Consider the following 16,148-nt stretch of genomic DNA (forward strand, 5'->3'; position numbering starts at 1 on the left):
TGAATGGTTGTTTTCATGTGTTTTTGTTGAGTTCCTTTTTAATATCTTTTTACATTTTCGAAACGGTGATCTTATAAAGTGTTACCTATTTCTATGTAATGAAATGCCAATTTAGTTGTGATAAATGTCAAACCCATTGTGACAGATAAAAACGGGGATAAAAAGAAATTAACAATTTATTTTGTCCGTTTTACCATTTTATATGTTTCTCAAAAAGTTAAAAACCGAACTAAGAAAACTTGAACGGTTTTCACAGAAAAACAGAGATCGATTTTTTTTTTGAGAGCAGTGTCCAAACAAACATTGAGAATTTTTACAAAAAACGCATTTAAAAAGTGAGTTGCCATTTGACACCTGGACTTTTGCCACTTCGGCGATAAATAATGAAATAATTTTATCTCAATACTGGAATCCGTTCTTTCATGCAAACTTCCAAGAAAAAAATAGCGTTTATAATAGTTTATAAAATGATTTTAAAAATTTACCGGAAATCTCTTGGTTTCAATTTTTTTGAAATTATTTTTTTGAATAAGAGCTGTAACCAAGCACGACCAAATCACCATCAAAATGCCGTGTTCAATTTTCAATGTGCTTACGTTCTCATACGATTAAAACTAATTGAATTCTTCGGATTATATCTTTGGCTGTCGGATGCAAAAAGAAGACAAAAAAAGCACACCAAGTAGTGTTTTAGCAACAGCAGGTGAAACAAGCAGTCTGACATGTGAAGGATATATAGATTCAGGAAGTCCTGGTAATTCATTTGATGACGATCTTTTCACAAAACAAAGTCATTCACTAGGTGAAATTCCTCTTTATGATTTTATTGTTGGTAGCCATTGTGGTTCTGATATAGATGACACTATTTTAAGTCCATGTTTTGTGACAACAGATGATGAAAGTGAAGTAGATTTAATATCTGTTGATAACCTTTATGCTACAAATTTGATGCTTAATGATGATCAAGATGAAACAGCTTTCTTTGGATATAATCAAGATGAAAATGATGAAGATTTTAAACAATGTCAAATTTTTGATCAAGTTCCAATCAAATTTTTAGATGATGATGCAGAGTTAGATGCACTAAATTTATCAGAAAATTCGGAAAATGTAGAAACAAATACAACAGAATCTTCAAAAAATAATGATGTTCCTTATACCCCTGAATTAATCACAGTTTTAGAAGGAATGAATTTCCCCAAATCCGAAATTGACAGTATATTACAAGTTAATATTCAACGATTTCCAGAATCATCACAAATCTTTTTAGAGCCTAATGGCAGTGTTAGCTGTGCCTCTTTCCCACAATTAATCATAGCTCTTACAACTCCTGATGTTTCAAATGTTGAATTCCAAACCAAATTTCTTATCTCATTTCCATCATTTGCACCACCGTACCGTGTTCTTGCGTGTTTGTTTGCACGTTTTTTTGCCAATATCAATTGTTCACGTTCGAATATATCCAGTAAGAAAAATCTCCTCTTAGTTCGTGCTATAATAACGCGTTTATTATCTAAATGGCTTGTTCTAACCAAATATCAATTTACTGATTCCATGATCAACTCCATCAAAACATTTCTTAACGTTATTGAAAAAGACGAATCGCTTCGCGTTCAGCGTCAAATTGTTGAAGGTTCGCTCAAGAAATTTGAAGGGAGTAAACTTAACAAAATTCACAGAGAAAAGGAGTACCCCGAAATGATTTTGCCAAAGACCCCACCCAACACATGGGTCGTCACATCGATACCACCAGAAGAGCTAGCACGGCAACTTGCATTACTTCATTCCAGAACATATCGAAAGATCAAACCTACTGAAGTCCTAACCATGATATGGGGCGATAATAAAACTGGTGGATCACCAAATATCAACAAATTGATTCATCACTTTAATCTTTTTTCTAATTTTACTACGCTTACCATTATAATGCCCACCACAGCTCAAAAGCGAGCTGAAGTATATACATTTTGGATTGAAGTTGCATCACATTGTTTACGATTAAAGAATTATCATGCGTTGTTCAGCATTGTCTTTGGCCTAATGCATCGATCAATAGAACGACTATCAGATACCTTAAAAATCTCGTTGAAAAACACCAAAACGAAAACCACATTTTTTCAACTCCGAAAACTTTGTAGCGTAGAAAGCAACTACGCCAATTATCGGAGCCTCATCCAGACCCAGTTAACAGCTTTGGTTGATCCGTGCGTTCCATTCATCGGATGCTTCCAAAAGGACCTTGTGTACGTACAAGAGACATATCCAAACACAATCAATGGATTAATTAACTTTAAGAAATGTACGGAATGCGTAAAGTTAATTGATCAAATCTCTTCCTTCCAAAACATGAGATACAACTTCAAAAGATGCAAACAAATTCAAAATATCATTACGGAATTGCCGCCTGAAACGGATAACGTGGTTCTAATGAAGTTGTCGACAACAAGAGAAACAAGAAGAAAGAAGGGAAGAATATGAACCAATATGTAATATTGTTTTGTAAAAAATATTTTTCTATGAAATGTAATATGTTTGAAAATTTTTGGATTTTAAAGCAGAACGCTCATTAAGTCGTCTTTTTGTGTAAGATAATTATCATATCCACCAAATTAATGTTGTCAATAGCCATTTAAATTAAATAATTATTATTGATATTATCATTGAAATGCTAAATCTTAAATGTAATTTTGATGTTTATTTTTGGAAATTCAACTTATTGTTAGTGTAATTAATTTTTATGAAAGATTTCGCCGAAGGATTGAAAGCACTTTTATATTAATTATTCAATTTTCAAAGGCGAGTTTGTCCAACCAAATAATGGAGAACCAAGAATCAGAAACTTTACAAATTAAATTTCTTGAATCAATTTCACAAATTGTTTTCGACCTTAATTTAGATAACATTGGAATTTCTGTTGAGCTTACAATGAAATTCTTTGATCCTAATTATCAGAAATCTTTCAACAGAGTTCTTGTTCTATTAGTTTACTCGTCTTTTATATCTAGGAGAATTGATGCTAATATTTATTTCTCATATTTAAAATCTATTGAATCTCATGAAGAACAAATTCTTAATACAAACCCACAAATTTTTATAACATTTCGACAATACTTACTTCATATAAAGACAAATGAAGCAAATTATCTTCTTGTCAATATGGTATTCGAGAATTTAATTGATGCTGATTTTGTTAAAACACGAAACGAAAAATATTTTATGCATTTAATGCCACATGAACAACTTTCTAAAATTAAGTATTCAATGTTGTCACAGCAAATTGTTTTTAAAGAAGAAGAACTAAAAAAGAACAATTGGGAGCTTCATAAAAGACTTATTAAAGAAGGAAATCCAAATGAAATAACAAAAATAATTCGAAATGATGATGTTGATAAATTACAAGAAATTTCCACAAGTCCGAAATTTAATTTTAATCAAAAAGTTCAAACATCGATTTATGAATTATTTTCATTATGTAAAGGAATTTCACTTATTGATTATGCTGCATTTTATGGAGCAATTAAATGTTTTAAATTTTTATTATTAAATGAAGCTAAAACAGAAATGACTCTTAAATATGCAATTGCAGGAGGCAATATTGAAATTATTTATCTTTGTCAAGAAAAAAGCATTATATCTTCTTATGAACTAGAAGAAATAGCTATTGAATATAATAGGAATAATGTGTTTATTAATATATTCGAAAACCCAAAGCCAGAACCAAATAAGACAAGAGGTTTTGTTTCTAAAGGACTAACAACTAATTTAAAATCATTTTCATTTAAAAGTAATTTTAATTTTGGAACTCGTAAAATTGGCTTAAGTAGCTTTGCGAGACAAACTCCACAAAATTCTGAAGATAAATTACATCAATTAGGACTGAAATGTATTCGATCAAATAACTTTGAAATATTTGAGTTTTTATTAAATGAAGGACTTGAAATCAAAGGTGATATTATGGAAGAAATAATTACAAGTGGTAATTTGTTTTTAATAAAGTATATTTTACAAGGTAGAAAAGTTCCAAGAGAAGCTTTTTCTTATTCGATTTCATCACAAAATATTGAAGTTATTAAATATATTCTTTCATTAGGTGAAGTTGATATTAATATTTATGATATTTTTGATGTTAATTTAATATTTGTTTTGTTTATTGAATGTTTAAATTAGAAATTTAGAATTTCTTTTTAATATATAATACACCATTATTATGTTCTTGTGAATTTAATAATTATGAGATTACAAAATTTATTCTTGATCAAAATGGTGTGAATGTGAATGTTAAAAATGCTTGTTTATTTTAATTAAAATTTAAATAAGCAATTTGACGTTTTTAAATGTTTTTTGGAATTTAATCAAAGTATTTAAAACACCACTTATTACTGCATCTAAACTTGGTCATACTGAAATAGTAAAATTACTTCTTGAACAAAAAGGAATTAATATAAATGATAAAGATATTTATTTGTTATATATAAAATTTATTATAATAATTTGATGTTTTTAAATAATATTTGGAAATAGTTCAAATAATTTTATACAGCACTTATGTGGGCATCTTCAAATGGTCATACAGAAATAGTTCAATTACTTCTTGCGCATAATGAAATTGATGTGAATATACAAAATAGTTTTAGCTTAACAGCTCTAGAATTAACACTAGTTGATAAAGTTTACATAGAAATTACAAAATTATTACTTTCGCATAAAGGAATTATTATTAATACAGAAAATATTTTAAAATTTGATTTAAAGTTAATTTCCTATTTCCGATGTTTTATTTCAAGATTAGGAGTAAATTCATTTTATTTATCACACCTTTAATGATGGCATGTGATAAAAATAATAAAGAAATTGTTCAATTAATCTTAAGCCTTGGTGAAAATGATGTTAACTTACAAGATATTTAATTTGTTATTTTAATGATTAAATTTTTAACTTAATATTTCATTATAAAATTTGGAAATAACTTAAATTATTTAGAACAGCTCTCATTTATGCATGTAAACAAGGAAGTTTGGAAATAGTTAAAATTCTTCTTGAACAAAAAGGGATTCTTTTAAATATAAAAGATATTTCTTTATTAATATTAATATTTATTTTGATGTTAAAGTGTTTTAAAACAATTGTTAGAATTTATTCATATTATTTCAATTTGCACTTATGTATGCATTTGAATCTGATAATTTCGAATTATTTAAGTTACTTATTGAGCAAAAAGGAATTGATATAAATGCTAAAAATATTTTTTTGATATATCCAGAATTTATTTAAAATATTTAATATTTGTATATAATATTTGGATTTTATTTGAATATTTTCAAACTGTTTTAATGCTTTCATGTAAATATAATAAAGTTAAATATGTTGAATTACTTCTTGAACAAAAAGGAATTAAAATCAATGAAAAATCAGTATTTTTCTTTCATTACATGTTTATTTCAAGTTTTTGCTATTCATTCTTTATATGTAATGTTTAATTGATAAATTTTGGAATGCTTTAATGGAAGCAAGTTCAGTAGGTAATATTGAAATTGTTAAATTACTTCTTGAACAAGAAGGAATTGTTATGGATAATATTGGTATTATTTTATAACATTCAATTTTTGTACAAAAAATTTGGGGATTAAAAATAAAATTTGGAACTTATTTTCAATATTTGGCACTGCTTTTATGCTTGCATGTTTTAATGGGCATTTAGAAATTGCCAAATTATTGCTTGAACATAAAGGAATTGATATAAATATGAAAAATGTATTTTTAATAATTTTAATATTTATATTATTTTTTCTCTGTTTAATTATGAAATTTGGAATTTCATTAATTTGTTTTTAACATCTCTCTTAGGTTCATTAATTAATGGGCATTGTGATGTAGCTAAATTCCTTCTTGAACAGGATGGAATTGATGTCAATGCGGAAAGTAATGAAGGGCGAAATGCAATTCAAATTGCAAACTCAAATGGATATCAAGAAATTGTAACAATTCTTAAAGAACATAAAGATATTAAATATGATGAAAATACTTTACAAAAAATAGAAGTAAAGAAAGGAGTGATCAGTGCGAAAAAAGTTGTTGCCGATTCGTCATCAATTCAATCAGTCGTAATCAAGAGTGGTGGGTTCAAATCTTCATGGAATAAACCTAATTAGCACCTCAATGCCTGATATTTATTATAAATATCATTATGAATTCTTTTATTTGTGAGTCGAATTTGGTGAAAATGGCCGTTTAATTTTTATTTTTGATTTCAAATTTCGCTTGACCGGAAATAAATTGCAATTTTTTTACACATGCAGAGGGAAAATAAAAAAATCTATATAAACATAAATGAAGCTTGCTTTACAAGATAATTGCAAATCATATGAGACAATAACAAAATCTATTAGAAATCACAAAACATCAAAAACCGTCCAGGAGTCAGAAGACACCATAGATTTCGACGACATTAAAATTGTGAATGAAAAAATTTTATATGTACTTGATGAAAAACCATTTGCACCAGTTCGTTATATAGCTAACAGCACAGGCACTCCAAAAAGTACAATGCATTATCATTTGACCCAAATCGTATATATTTGTAATATTATCATCAACAAAACAATTTACATACTCTATATAAATTTATTTATTCATTACGTCATATTACAACTATCATAAACTATCGTATCCAACATGTTGCATTGAGCTTCCACTCGAAGCATTCATATTCGTATTCATTATTGCATTCGCATTCGTCTGTTGCTGTTGCTGCTGTTGAATTCTTATCTCGTTTTCGCTCGGAATTACTTTTGGTTGCATATTCTTTTGCCTTTGAGAGTTACGCGCGTGTGCTCTCGTTCCTTTGGATCTGTGGCCCTTCTTCCTTCTGCTTGGCTTCTGCTGTTCTTCTGATTTTGGATTTGATGTTGATTGAATTATCGAATTCATAAGGTCATCATCTTCGCCGCGCTGTTGTGTTGTTTGGTTGATATTGTAATCCTTGGGGTAAAGAGATATCTCATAATCATCAGGGATTTTGTTGCTTTGGAATTTCCCATAATTATCATCATCACTCCAAAATTCATCTTCGTCATTCTTAGGCTTTGAGGTACGAACAGATGGATCACGGCCAGGCTGGAAAAGAGAATTAAGACGAAGAATTTCTTTTGTAGAAAAACTTAACAATTGATGATAGGCTTGATAGATCCCAAGACGCCATGGAATCTCAATCCAGTTGGATATTTCAGACATACCTAGGTTGGTGGCCATGGAAGATTCAATGGAATAACAACGATTAAGAAATTTGTTAAATGAGGGATGAAGAGAAGCTGTAATGACATCTTGAAAATTAGTAAGTAAAGCAATGGGTATGTTGGGTTGAGTTTGTTCAATAACTTTAATAGCATAGGTGACACTCTCGGATTCTCGAGGATCATAAAGAATAATAATTCCGTTTGGAACTCCTTGCGTTGTTGTAGTAAGAGCAGGACTCATAGATACGGTATCCATTAGTGTAATGTTAACAATTGTATCTGGGGAAGATGGTGGAATCCATTTGATTTTGGATGTCTGGGTAAGTGGAGTTGGAGTATATTCTTCAGAAAATTGTTGTCCACCCATCCTTTTCATAAGTGATGATTTTCCAGTTCTTTTGTAGCCACGGATAAGTATTAAAACTTCAGATTGAGCAATCTGAGCTTGCCGGAAGTTCATTTGAAGGGCACCCCTAAAGCCGTTTAAACGTTTATGTCGTTTAAAGACGTTTATTTTTGGTTCTAAATTATTTTATTTTATGGATTCTAATAAATCAAACCCACCATCATCAGATCAAGGTGCCTCTCTTAATGATGAAAGTTTAAAAAAGATGCTTCATATGATTGATGTTTCTATGGGTAGATGTCCTGCTGATCTTGTTCTTAAAAATTGTGAATACTTAAATGTTTTTACTGACGAATATTGTAAAGGTGATATCGCAATTTCAGGTGGTAAAATAGCAGGTATTGGTAATTATTCTGGTATTGAAGAATATGATACAACAGGTTATAGAATACTTCCAGGATTTATTGATGGCCACATTCATTTAGAAAGTTCTTTAGTAGCACCATCCGAATTTTCCATGGCAGTACTTCCACATGGTACGACTACTGTTATAATTGATCCGCATGAAATCGCCAATGTTATGGGTGTTGACGGTATTCAATATATGATTGAGTCCACCACAAATTTACCAATTGATGTTTTTATAATGATTCCAAGTTGTGTGCCAGCTACTTCAGAAGATGAGTCTGGTGCCATTCTTGATCATACTATTATTGAATCATTATTAACTAAACCACGAGTATTAGGCTTAGCCGAACTCATGAATTATCCTGGTGTTGTTAATGGTTCTGTAAATGATCTCTTAAAGATTATCATTGCACAAAAGCATAACTGTCCAATCGATGGACATGCGCCAGGTTTAAATGGTAACTCATTAAATGCTTATGTAGCATCTGGAATTAGAAGTGATCATGAATGTTCTACAATTGAAGAAGCTAAAGAGAAACTACGTTTAGGTCAAATAATTATGATACGTGAAGGAACTGCAGCACATAATCTTTCATCTTTAGTTTCATTATTACAATTACCATATTCGAATCATTGTGCATTTTGTACTGATGATAAACATCCGAATGATTTAATTAATAAGGGACACATTGATTATATTTTAAAGAAATCTATTTCACTTGGAGCTGATCCAATCCAAGCTATAAAGGCATCAAGTTATAATATCTCAAAACATTTTAATCTTAATGATCGTGGTGCAATAGCACCTGGTTACATAGCCGATTTGATTTTAATTAATGATAAATATGATGTTCATCGTGTATATAAAAACGGAACTTTAATGTCCGAAAATGGTAAATTAATTAATTCCATTACTATCCCTAAAGTTAATGAGAAATTAATCGACAAGACATTAAACACAATGAACTTAAACGAATTGAAAAAAGAAGATTTCCAAGATGAAAATCAAAAACATGGAATAATCGGTATAATTAATAACGAGTTAATTACAAATGATTGTGGTTTTGCATCTGAAATTGATGTTACTAAAGATATTTTGAAAATTGCTGTTATAGAAAGGCATCATAACACTGGCCATGTCGGAATTGGCTATATAAATGGCTACGGATTGAAAGTTGGCGCTGTAGCAACAAGTGTTGCTCATGATTCACATAATATAATTGTCGTTGGTGCTGACGAGAAATCAATGGCTTTGGCTGCAAATAAAGTTAGAGCGATGGCTGGTGGAATAGCCGTGGTGAAAAATGACGAAGTTATCGCTGAAGTGCCTTTGCCGATTGCAGGTTTGATGAGCAATGAATCATTGACTGAAGTAAATGAAAAATTAGAAAGCGCACTTGAAGCTGCTAAGAAATTGGGCGTAAATGAAGGTGTGGCGCCGTTTATGACATTGTCTTTTATGTCATTGCCAGTAATTCCAACATTAAGAATAACTACAAGTGGTGTGTTTGATGTGACAAAGCAAAAATATATTTAAGTAAAAAAAACTTTAGAAGAATTACATGTAATTAAATTTGTGTGATTCATTTGGAAATATTTCATAATTCTTATATGTTGATTTTTTTTTAATTACAATTTTATAAAGGTATTTCTGTGATGAATTCTATCCAAATAATGTAATTATCAATGAATGTCCTTTTAATGAATATATACTGCATTATAAGGCTTGATACTTATAAAAAAAAAAAAAGTGTAATAGTATGTCAACAAATTCCATAAGCAATTTTACAGTATTATTTAGTTAGTTTCTGATTTAATTAGGAAATATATAAACGCAAAAATACTTTTAAATAATAAGGAATTGATGTAAATAAATATATCTATTTTTAATTTGTTGTAATAATTTGGAATATATTTTGATAATTTTATATTTATCATAATAATTTGAAATATATTTTAGTATTTTTATGTTAGTCTCTATTAAACCTTGGTATTTTGTTTATCATCCTTTCATATCTATGCTGAATATTAATATTTAAACAAGAAAGTTTTAATTCTCATAGTTCATCGTCATTTTAGTTTAATTCATTTCCGGTTTCAACCAATCATAGTATTAAAAAACTGTTTTAGATAACACTTACATTTACATCTCAGCATAATAATGTTTAAGTGATACGTCTTAAAGAATTTTTTAATATCTAAGACAATAATTTCAAAGATTACATTAGCAAAAACAATTTTTGACTATATTTCCCGTATTTTAGTTATTTTTTTTTGTTTCCTTTTACATTTTCTGTTTTCACATAATTACTTTTGCCAGAGCTATTCTTTTTTCCCATTAGCCACGCATATACATTCATTATGATGAACATTGAAAACGACATAATCGTGCCCAAGTAGCCAATACTTTTTCTCACAAAAAAGAAGGAATCAAAAGTTCTATACCAAAAAGTAGAAGTAGCGTTAGACATTGATGCGATTTTCCAAAAGTGGTACAACGCAAAACTTATTTTCGAGCTCGAATTCGGCTGGAAATATTTCTGAATCAATTGATCGGCAACCGACGAGCTGACAACTTCAGGAAGCAACATCAAGTAAACAGGGTCAAAGCCATGCCAAAGCGCAGATACGACGAAGACAGAATGATGCGAGAACGTGTAACTGAATCCATTATCCTTTAATTGATAAAATAAATATCGCTTAAAGAATATATGTGATGTATGGTTCCATACTTGAAGCCATGCACCTACAGATGGTGTCTTAAGCAATTGTATTAGACCCATATTCGAACAGTCATAAAAATCTTCAACTAATGGAGTTTCACAAACACCTGTTTCATATATGGCCGATTCTACTGGATGCCATGCAGGATAATATCGACACAATTGTCCAATTGTACATATTATGGAGAGTAAGAAACGGATAAACACATTTTGGCGCAAAAACCATGGTTGCGAATAAAAGGAAATTTGGAATTTGCTCATGAAAAGAAGATTAAAGATTGACCAAAAAATACTTGAAAAGAAGCGTTCAATAGAATATTTGCGTGATTTGGAATTGGCTGAGATCTTGGGCCGGTTACCAACAGTAAGAATATAATCAAAGATCTTGAACTCAAAGGCCGGGCCAGAGTTACCGCCCATGGGCGTGAGACAATATGCAAACCAATCAATAAGTGATGGCTTTTTTTCAAGTGCAAGGCGCTTCGCAAATTCTCGTTTTATAGTTTTGCCTTCTTTGATCTGGCGACCATCATAAAGATTAAAAGTTGTTATAACAATTCGATTAAATAAAATCATAACAATGGCTGTAACTTCAAAATCCCATGATTCACATGCTTTGAGTTTTTGATAAAGATTAACAGCAGTGTTTATGCCCATTGCAATGAAAGAAACAACATATGGATTTTTGTCCAAAATAAAATAAGTGAAAAAAGTAATTACAATTGGAATGATAAAATCATTTTTGTATAAGATCCGGCTGAGAATAACACCAGTAATAATATGGAATAGAGAATGAATAATCCTTGATTTGATACGTGGTAATACCCAACGATATAGAGGCATTAAGCTCATTGTCATGATGCAAAGCCAAAATACAGGTCCTATAAATTCATAAACTTCAATAAACTTTTCTACAAATGATTTTTGCACTTCAGTTGATTCCATTGATATCAAAGAAACAAACGGTTAAAACCGCACTCATCTGACTGTATTTCAAAAAGTGGTAATAAACTATTCTATTACTTTGCACAATTTTTTGATCTCATTTTTTCTGCAGAAAGAAAATTTTCATTAAATGGAGATATCCTTATCATTTTCCAGCAATATTTTAGAAACCATTTGTTATCTTACTTATTAAATATGAAAAAAAGCAAACATAAAAAGATAAAAAATTTACAAAAGCAAGAAAACGATACGAAATTGTTAACTTTACCTAAATAAAAGTGGCGGGAAAAATCATTTCTTATGTCTAAAAACATTGATGTGAATGAACAATTAATCCTAAACTATTTAATTGCTGATGATTGTGATTCTCTAAAATCAGAAATAGAAAAAGGTTTAGATCCAAATCAACAATTTTTTTGGATAATGAGTGATGATCTTCCTGATATCCTAACAAATTCACCAACTCTTCTTTCAGTAGCAGCATTTCAACGCGCAGTGAAGTGCTTCAATTATTTACTTGAAATTGGTGCTGATATCAATAAGTTAGATGAAGCCGAAACTCCAATTTGTCATTTTGCAGTAGCTGGAGGAAGCATGGAAATCATTCAAAAGCTTGATGAGAAAGGTGTTCAGTTTACAAGTTCCCTACAAATTGCAGCCAAATATGGACGATTCGAAATCTTTAAATGGCTGCTTGACAACAAAGGCTTTGACATAAATGAACGAGACCAATACAATAGGACATTTCTTCACATTGCATCCGAAGGAGGCAATTGTGAATTAGTCAAATTTCTTATTGAGAAAGGATTAGATATTAATTCCATTGATGGAATTTTATTTACTTTTAAACTGTTTATTTTTAATATTTGGTATTTATTTACTTTTTAATGGACTCCATTACATTTTGCTGTCGAAAACAATCAGATAGAAGTTGTTAAGTTACTTCTTAGTGATAAAAGAGTAAATGTGAACTGTAAAGATTTTGTTTTTGAAACATCATTATTAATGTTTCATGAATTTGGTAATTGCATGCCTTTACATCTTGCAGTTCATAAAGGGAATGTACAAATGGTTAAAACACTTCTTCAATCACCAAAGATTGATGTGAACTGCAAAGATTCGGATATTTATTTTATTGTTTTGGAGTTTTGTGTTTATATTTAATACACCAATGCATATAGCTGTGATGAATAAAAACAAAGAAATTGTTGAAGTTTTATTACAGACAGGTAAAGTTGATTTGTCAATTAAAGCTGTTCATTTGTTTTATTACTGAATATTTGTTTGATTGTTTTGGCGTTTTTTATTTTGATTTAAAACTCCTTTGGAATTATCAACAGATTCAGATATAACGAATTTTATTAATAGATACTCAAACTCAGGTATGTGTAATTTTGCTTAATAAAATATTTTTTATTGATTTGTTTTGTTGGAATAAATCGCTTTATTTAAATAATTAATTAAAAAAAATATAGTAGAATTTCGATTACAAATTTAATTATGCTTAATGTTTTATTATTAACATAATCTGTTTAAAGAGAATAAAATTAAATTCATAGACATTGAAACATAGATGGATGCCGGGATGTAAAATATACTATTAAATATATTGTATGATTTTTTTTTTATTTTTTCGAATTTGATAAGAAAATTTGTAAAATCAGAATGAAATGATAAGAGTACTGAAAGTTTTATTCAAAAAAAGCGTCATTAATATGTAAAATTAAACAGAAGGAAAAACATTATAGAATTAATAAATGTTATTTAAACGAAAATTACACATAAATTTTTCATATAAATATCTATTATATATTGTTTATTATAATAAAAACATATGTTTAAGAAAGTTATTCATTTTTTGCCATATTATCATAAATTATGGATTCATTGATTAGATTATATATTTGTTGACACAATTCGCAATCTTCTTCATTCAACTGAATGATCTCATCCAACGCTTCCATAATTCCGCTTTGGCACAGTGAGCACACGTATTCGTTTTTCGTATAAATTTTTCGAGATGTTTGTTCTCCAATTCTTACTATTTTATCAATAAGCAACAATGTCGAATTCCTACATTCATAGCCTATGCTATCAGATAAGAAATTCACTAAAGTTTCCAAAATATTCGGATTCTCATCAATGAATTTTTTCACATCTGATTCTTCCCATAGCAGGCAATTAACAATTGTAATCAAAGCATTTACTCTTGCATGAAAACAACCATTTTCCAAATTATGTTGGAGGAATTCCAAAACCGGCCCGCCGATCACAAAGCCGATAATATTTGGATCGTTACAACAGCTGAAATTTCTGAGGATTATGCACAAATTGACACAAAGCTGACTATCGTCAATGTGTAATTGATTGAAAAAGTTCCCAAATCCAGAATTGAGAATGATAAACGAAAATTCGTCTTCATTAGAGGAAACTGCTATCAGTGCTTTAAGTATAATTTTTTGTAAAGCGGCATCGTCTGGTTGAATTTTACTTATGATGTATGGTATAGAGCTTTGTATTGAAGGTAAAAAATCAAATTGCCGCTTAAAAACTTTACGAATAAATCGTATGTATAAAATGAGCTCATGGTAGAAATTACTGGATTTATTCCTTTCAATGAGAGATGGAAATTCGGTGATGAATGAAATTATAAAATCTGAATCTGGAAAATATTCCCAACAAAAAAAGGATGATAGAACGTTAAGGTAAGATTCAAGAATACGGTCTCTGTTAATGAAATATATCTGGATATCATCATCTGGATTTCGGAAATAATTGTAAATGTCAACTAATGATTGAAAGAAGTTGGTTCCTAATAATAAAGAAGCAATATTATTTGATGTCTTTACCATGTTTGTCATGATGCCTAAAACAATGGGAGTTATATCAGAATCGTTTGGTTTGATTAAATCAAGAAATTGTGCAACGAAAAATTTTTGAAATAAAATATCACAAAACCCTTCCTTCCCATAGACAATGCTTTTAATGCATTTCAAAAAAGGTAGTTGTATACTTGCTGATTGCTGAATATTCAAAATTGAAAAAAAAATCTGTTCTGTTACTAATTGTGGATGTTGCTCAAAGAAACCAAGTGCACTGGCAAGTAAAGTTTCATCTGGTTTGTTAAGTTTTGCTAAATTCTCAGAGATTAAATTAATGTTAATTTCTTCGATTTCTGTTGGATCTATATTAGGTTTAAAGCTTGTTAGTTTGCCACGTGCAGAAGTTTTAAATTTTCGCCTTTGCTGTTCAATTAGGCTAGTTTTAAATGATATCAAAATTTTTCTGGACCAAAGTACGTTTGGAAAAAAACCTTACAAAATATTCAATGGTATTAACCAAATAAGAAAAGAATTTTCTGATGTCAAATTTTCCATGTTGACAAAATTGAAACGGGGTGCTCCAAAAGTTGTATGGAATGAAAACAAATATTTCGGAAATTCATAATAAATGGAAGTTATCGATTTTTCTGCAGAAAATGTTATTGCCGCTTCAGAGCAGTCTATGGTACAGGGACCTAATCAACAAATTGCACTTGATTATCTTCGAAAATGGTATGAAGACCAAAGTTCATTTTTTACATCTCTCAAAATTCTCCAAGAATCTAATAGTGAACCAGCAAAATTTTACTCTGCTGCTGTTCTCTCAAATAGTATTCCTGAGCATTGGAAAGATATTCAAAGTAATATTGAATTAAAAAATAATATTAAAGAAACATTATTAAGTATTGCAATGCAAATGGAGCCCAACACTATGTGCCATTCAACTTTAATTAGAACAGTCGTTTCTATTGCTTTATTTGAATGGCCAGAAGAATGGAATTCATTTAGTACATCTCTTCTTCAACCAGATCCATCTCAAACGCCTCAATTCATTAATTCACTTAATCTTCTTTCCGAATTTGTTGAAGGAATTGATAACTCAGCTAACATTACAAATCAACGACGTCAAAATCTTATTAATTTTTTTGTTGATCAACTCGACGTTCTTCAAAACCGTATTGCCATTTCTCTCAATGCCACTCCTGATTGTATTCCATATGCTCTTAAAATTTATAATTACCTTTTAATGTGGTCACCACTTCAGCGCGTTGTAAATTTTGAGACGATACAAAAAATTTCACTAGTTTACTTGCCGAATCAACTCACGCTAATTCCTGCTCTTAAATGTCTTTCAACTATTTTTATAACACGTTCAGATTCTGTTACTTCATTTCGTTCTTATGGGCCATTTCTTTTACATGTATTATCGACTTTAGCATTTCCAAATCTTCATCCTATTACAACACACATTGAGGTCATTAATTTTGTAATTCGTTTTTTACATATTTATATACCTATATTTGAACTTATCTTTATCTCTAATCAAGAAAACATTGATCAAACCATTAAAATGATGATTGATGATAATGTTACAGAATTAATTTCCACAATTCAAGCGAATAATATAACGTTTGAACAAATTCATCAAGAATTAATCCATTTAATCCAAATA

The 16,148-nt window shown here is 29.6% G+C and overlaps 4 protein-coding genes across 4 annotated transcripts; 2 read left to right on the forward strand and 2 right to left on the reverse strand.

The window, feature by feature from the left end:
* Positions 1-651: 651 nt before the first annotated feature.
* Positions 652-2,478, forward strand: GO595_005746 (RasGEF domain containing protein; the record flags this gene model as incomplete). Its single annotated transcript, XM_067919023.1, has 1 exon — positions 652-2,478. One exon carries the CDS (start codon positions 652-654, stop codon positions 2,476-2,478), a length of 1,827 nt encoding a protein of 608 aa, XP_067774125.1.
* A 4,173-nt stretch (positions 2,479-6,651) lies between these two features.
* Positions 6,652-7,692, reverse strand: GO595_005747 (uncharacterized protein; the record flags this gene model as incomplete). Its single annotated transcript, XM_067919024.1, has 1 exon — positions 6,652-7,692. One exon carries the CDS (start codon positions 7,690-7,692, stop codon positions 6,652-6,654), a length of 1,041 nt encoding a protein of 346 aa, XP_067774126.1.
* A 79-nt stretch (positions 7,693-7,771) lies between these two features.
* GO595_005748 (adenine deaminase) lies at positions 7,772-9,523 on the forward strand (the record flags this gene model as incomplete). The annotated part of the gene is made up of 1 exon (XM_067919025.1): positions 7,772-9,523. The coding sequence occupies one exon, from the start codon at positions 7,772-7,774 to the stop codon at positions 9,521-9,523; it is 1,752 nt and encodes a 583-aa protein (XP_067774127.1).
* Positions 9,524-10,250: 727 nt separating this feature from the next.
* On the reverse strand, positions 10,251-11,366 carry GO595_005749 (MBOAT family protein; the record flags this gene model as incomplete). Its single annotated transcript, XM_067919026.1, has 1 exon — positions 10,251-11,366. The coding sequence occupies one exon, from the start codon at positions 11,364-11,366 to the stop codon at positions 10,251-10,253; it is 1,116 nt and encodes a 371-aa protein (XP_067774128.1).
* Positions 11,367-16,148: the final 4,782 nt, after the last annotated feature.

The sequence above is a fragment of the Histomonas meleagridis genome (genome assembly GCF_020186115.1).
Source record: "Histomonas meleagridis strain 2922-C6/04-10x chromosome Unknown contig_39, whole genome shotgun sequence".
Classification (NCBI taxonomy): domain Eukaryota; phylum Parabasalia; order Tritrichomonadida; family Dientamoebidae; genus Histomonas; species Histomonas meleagridis.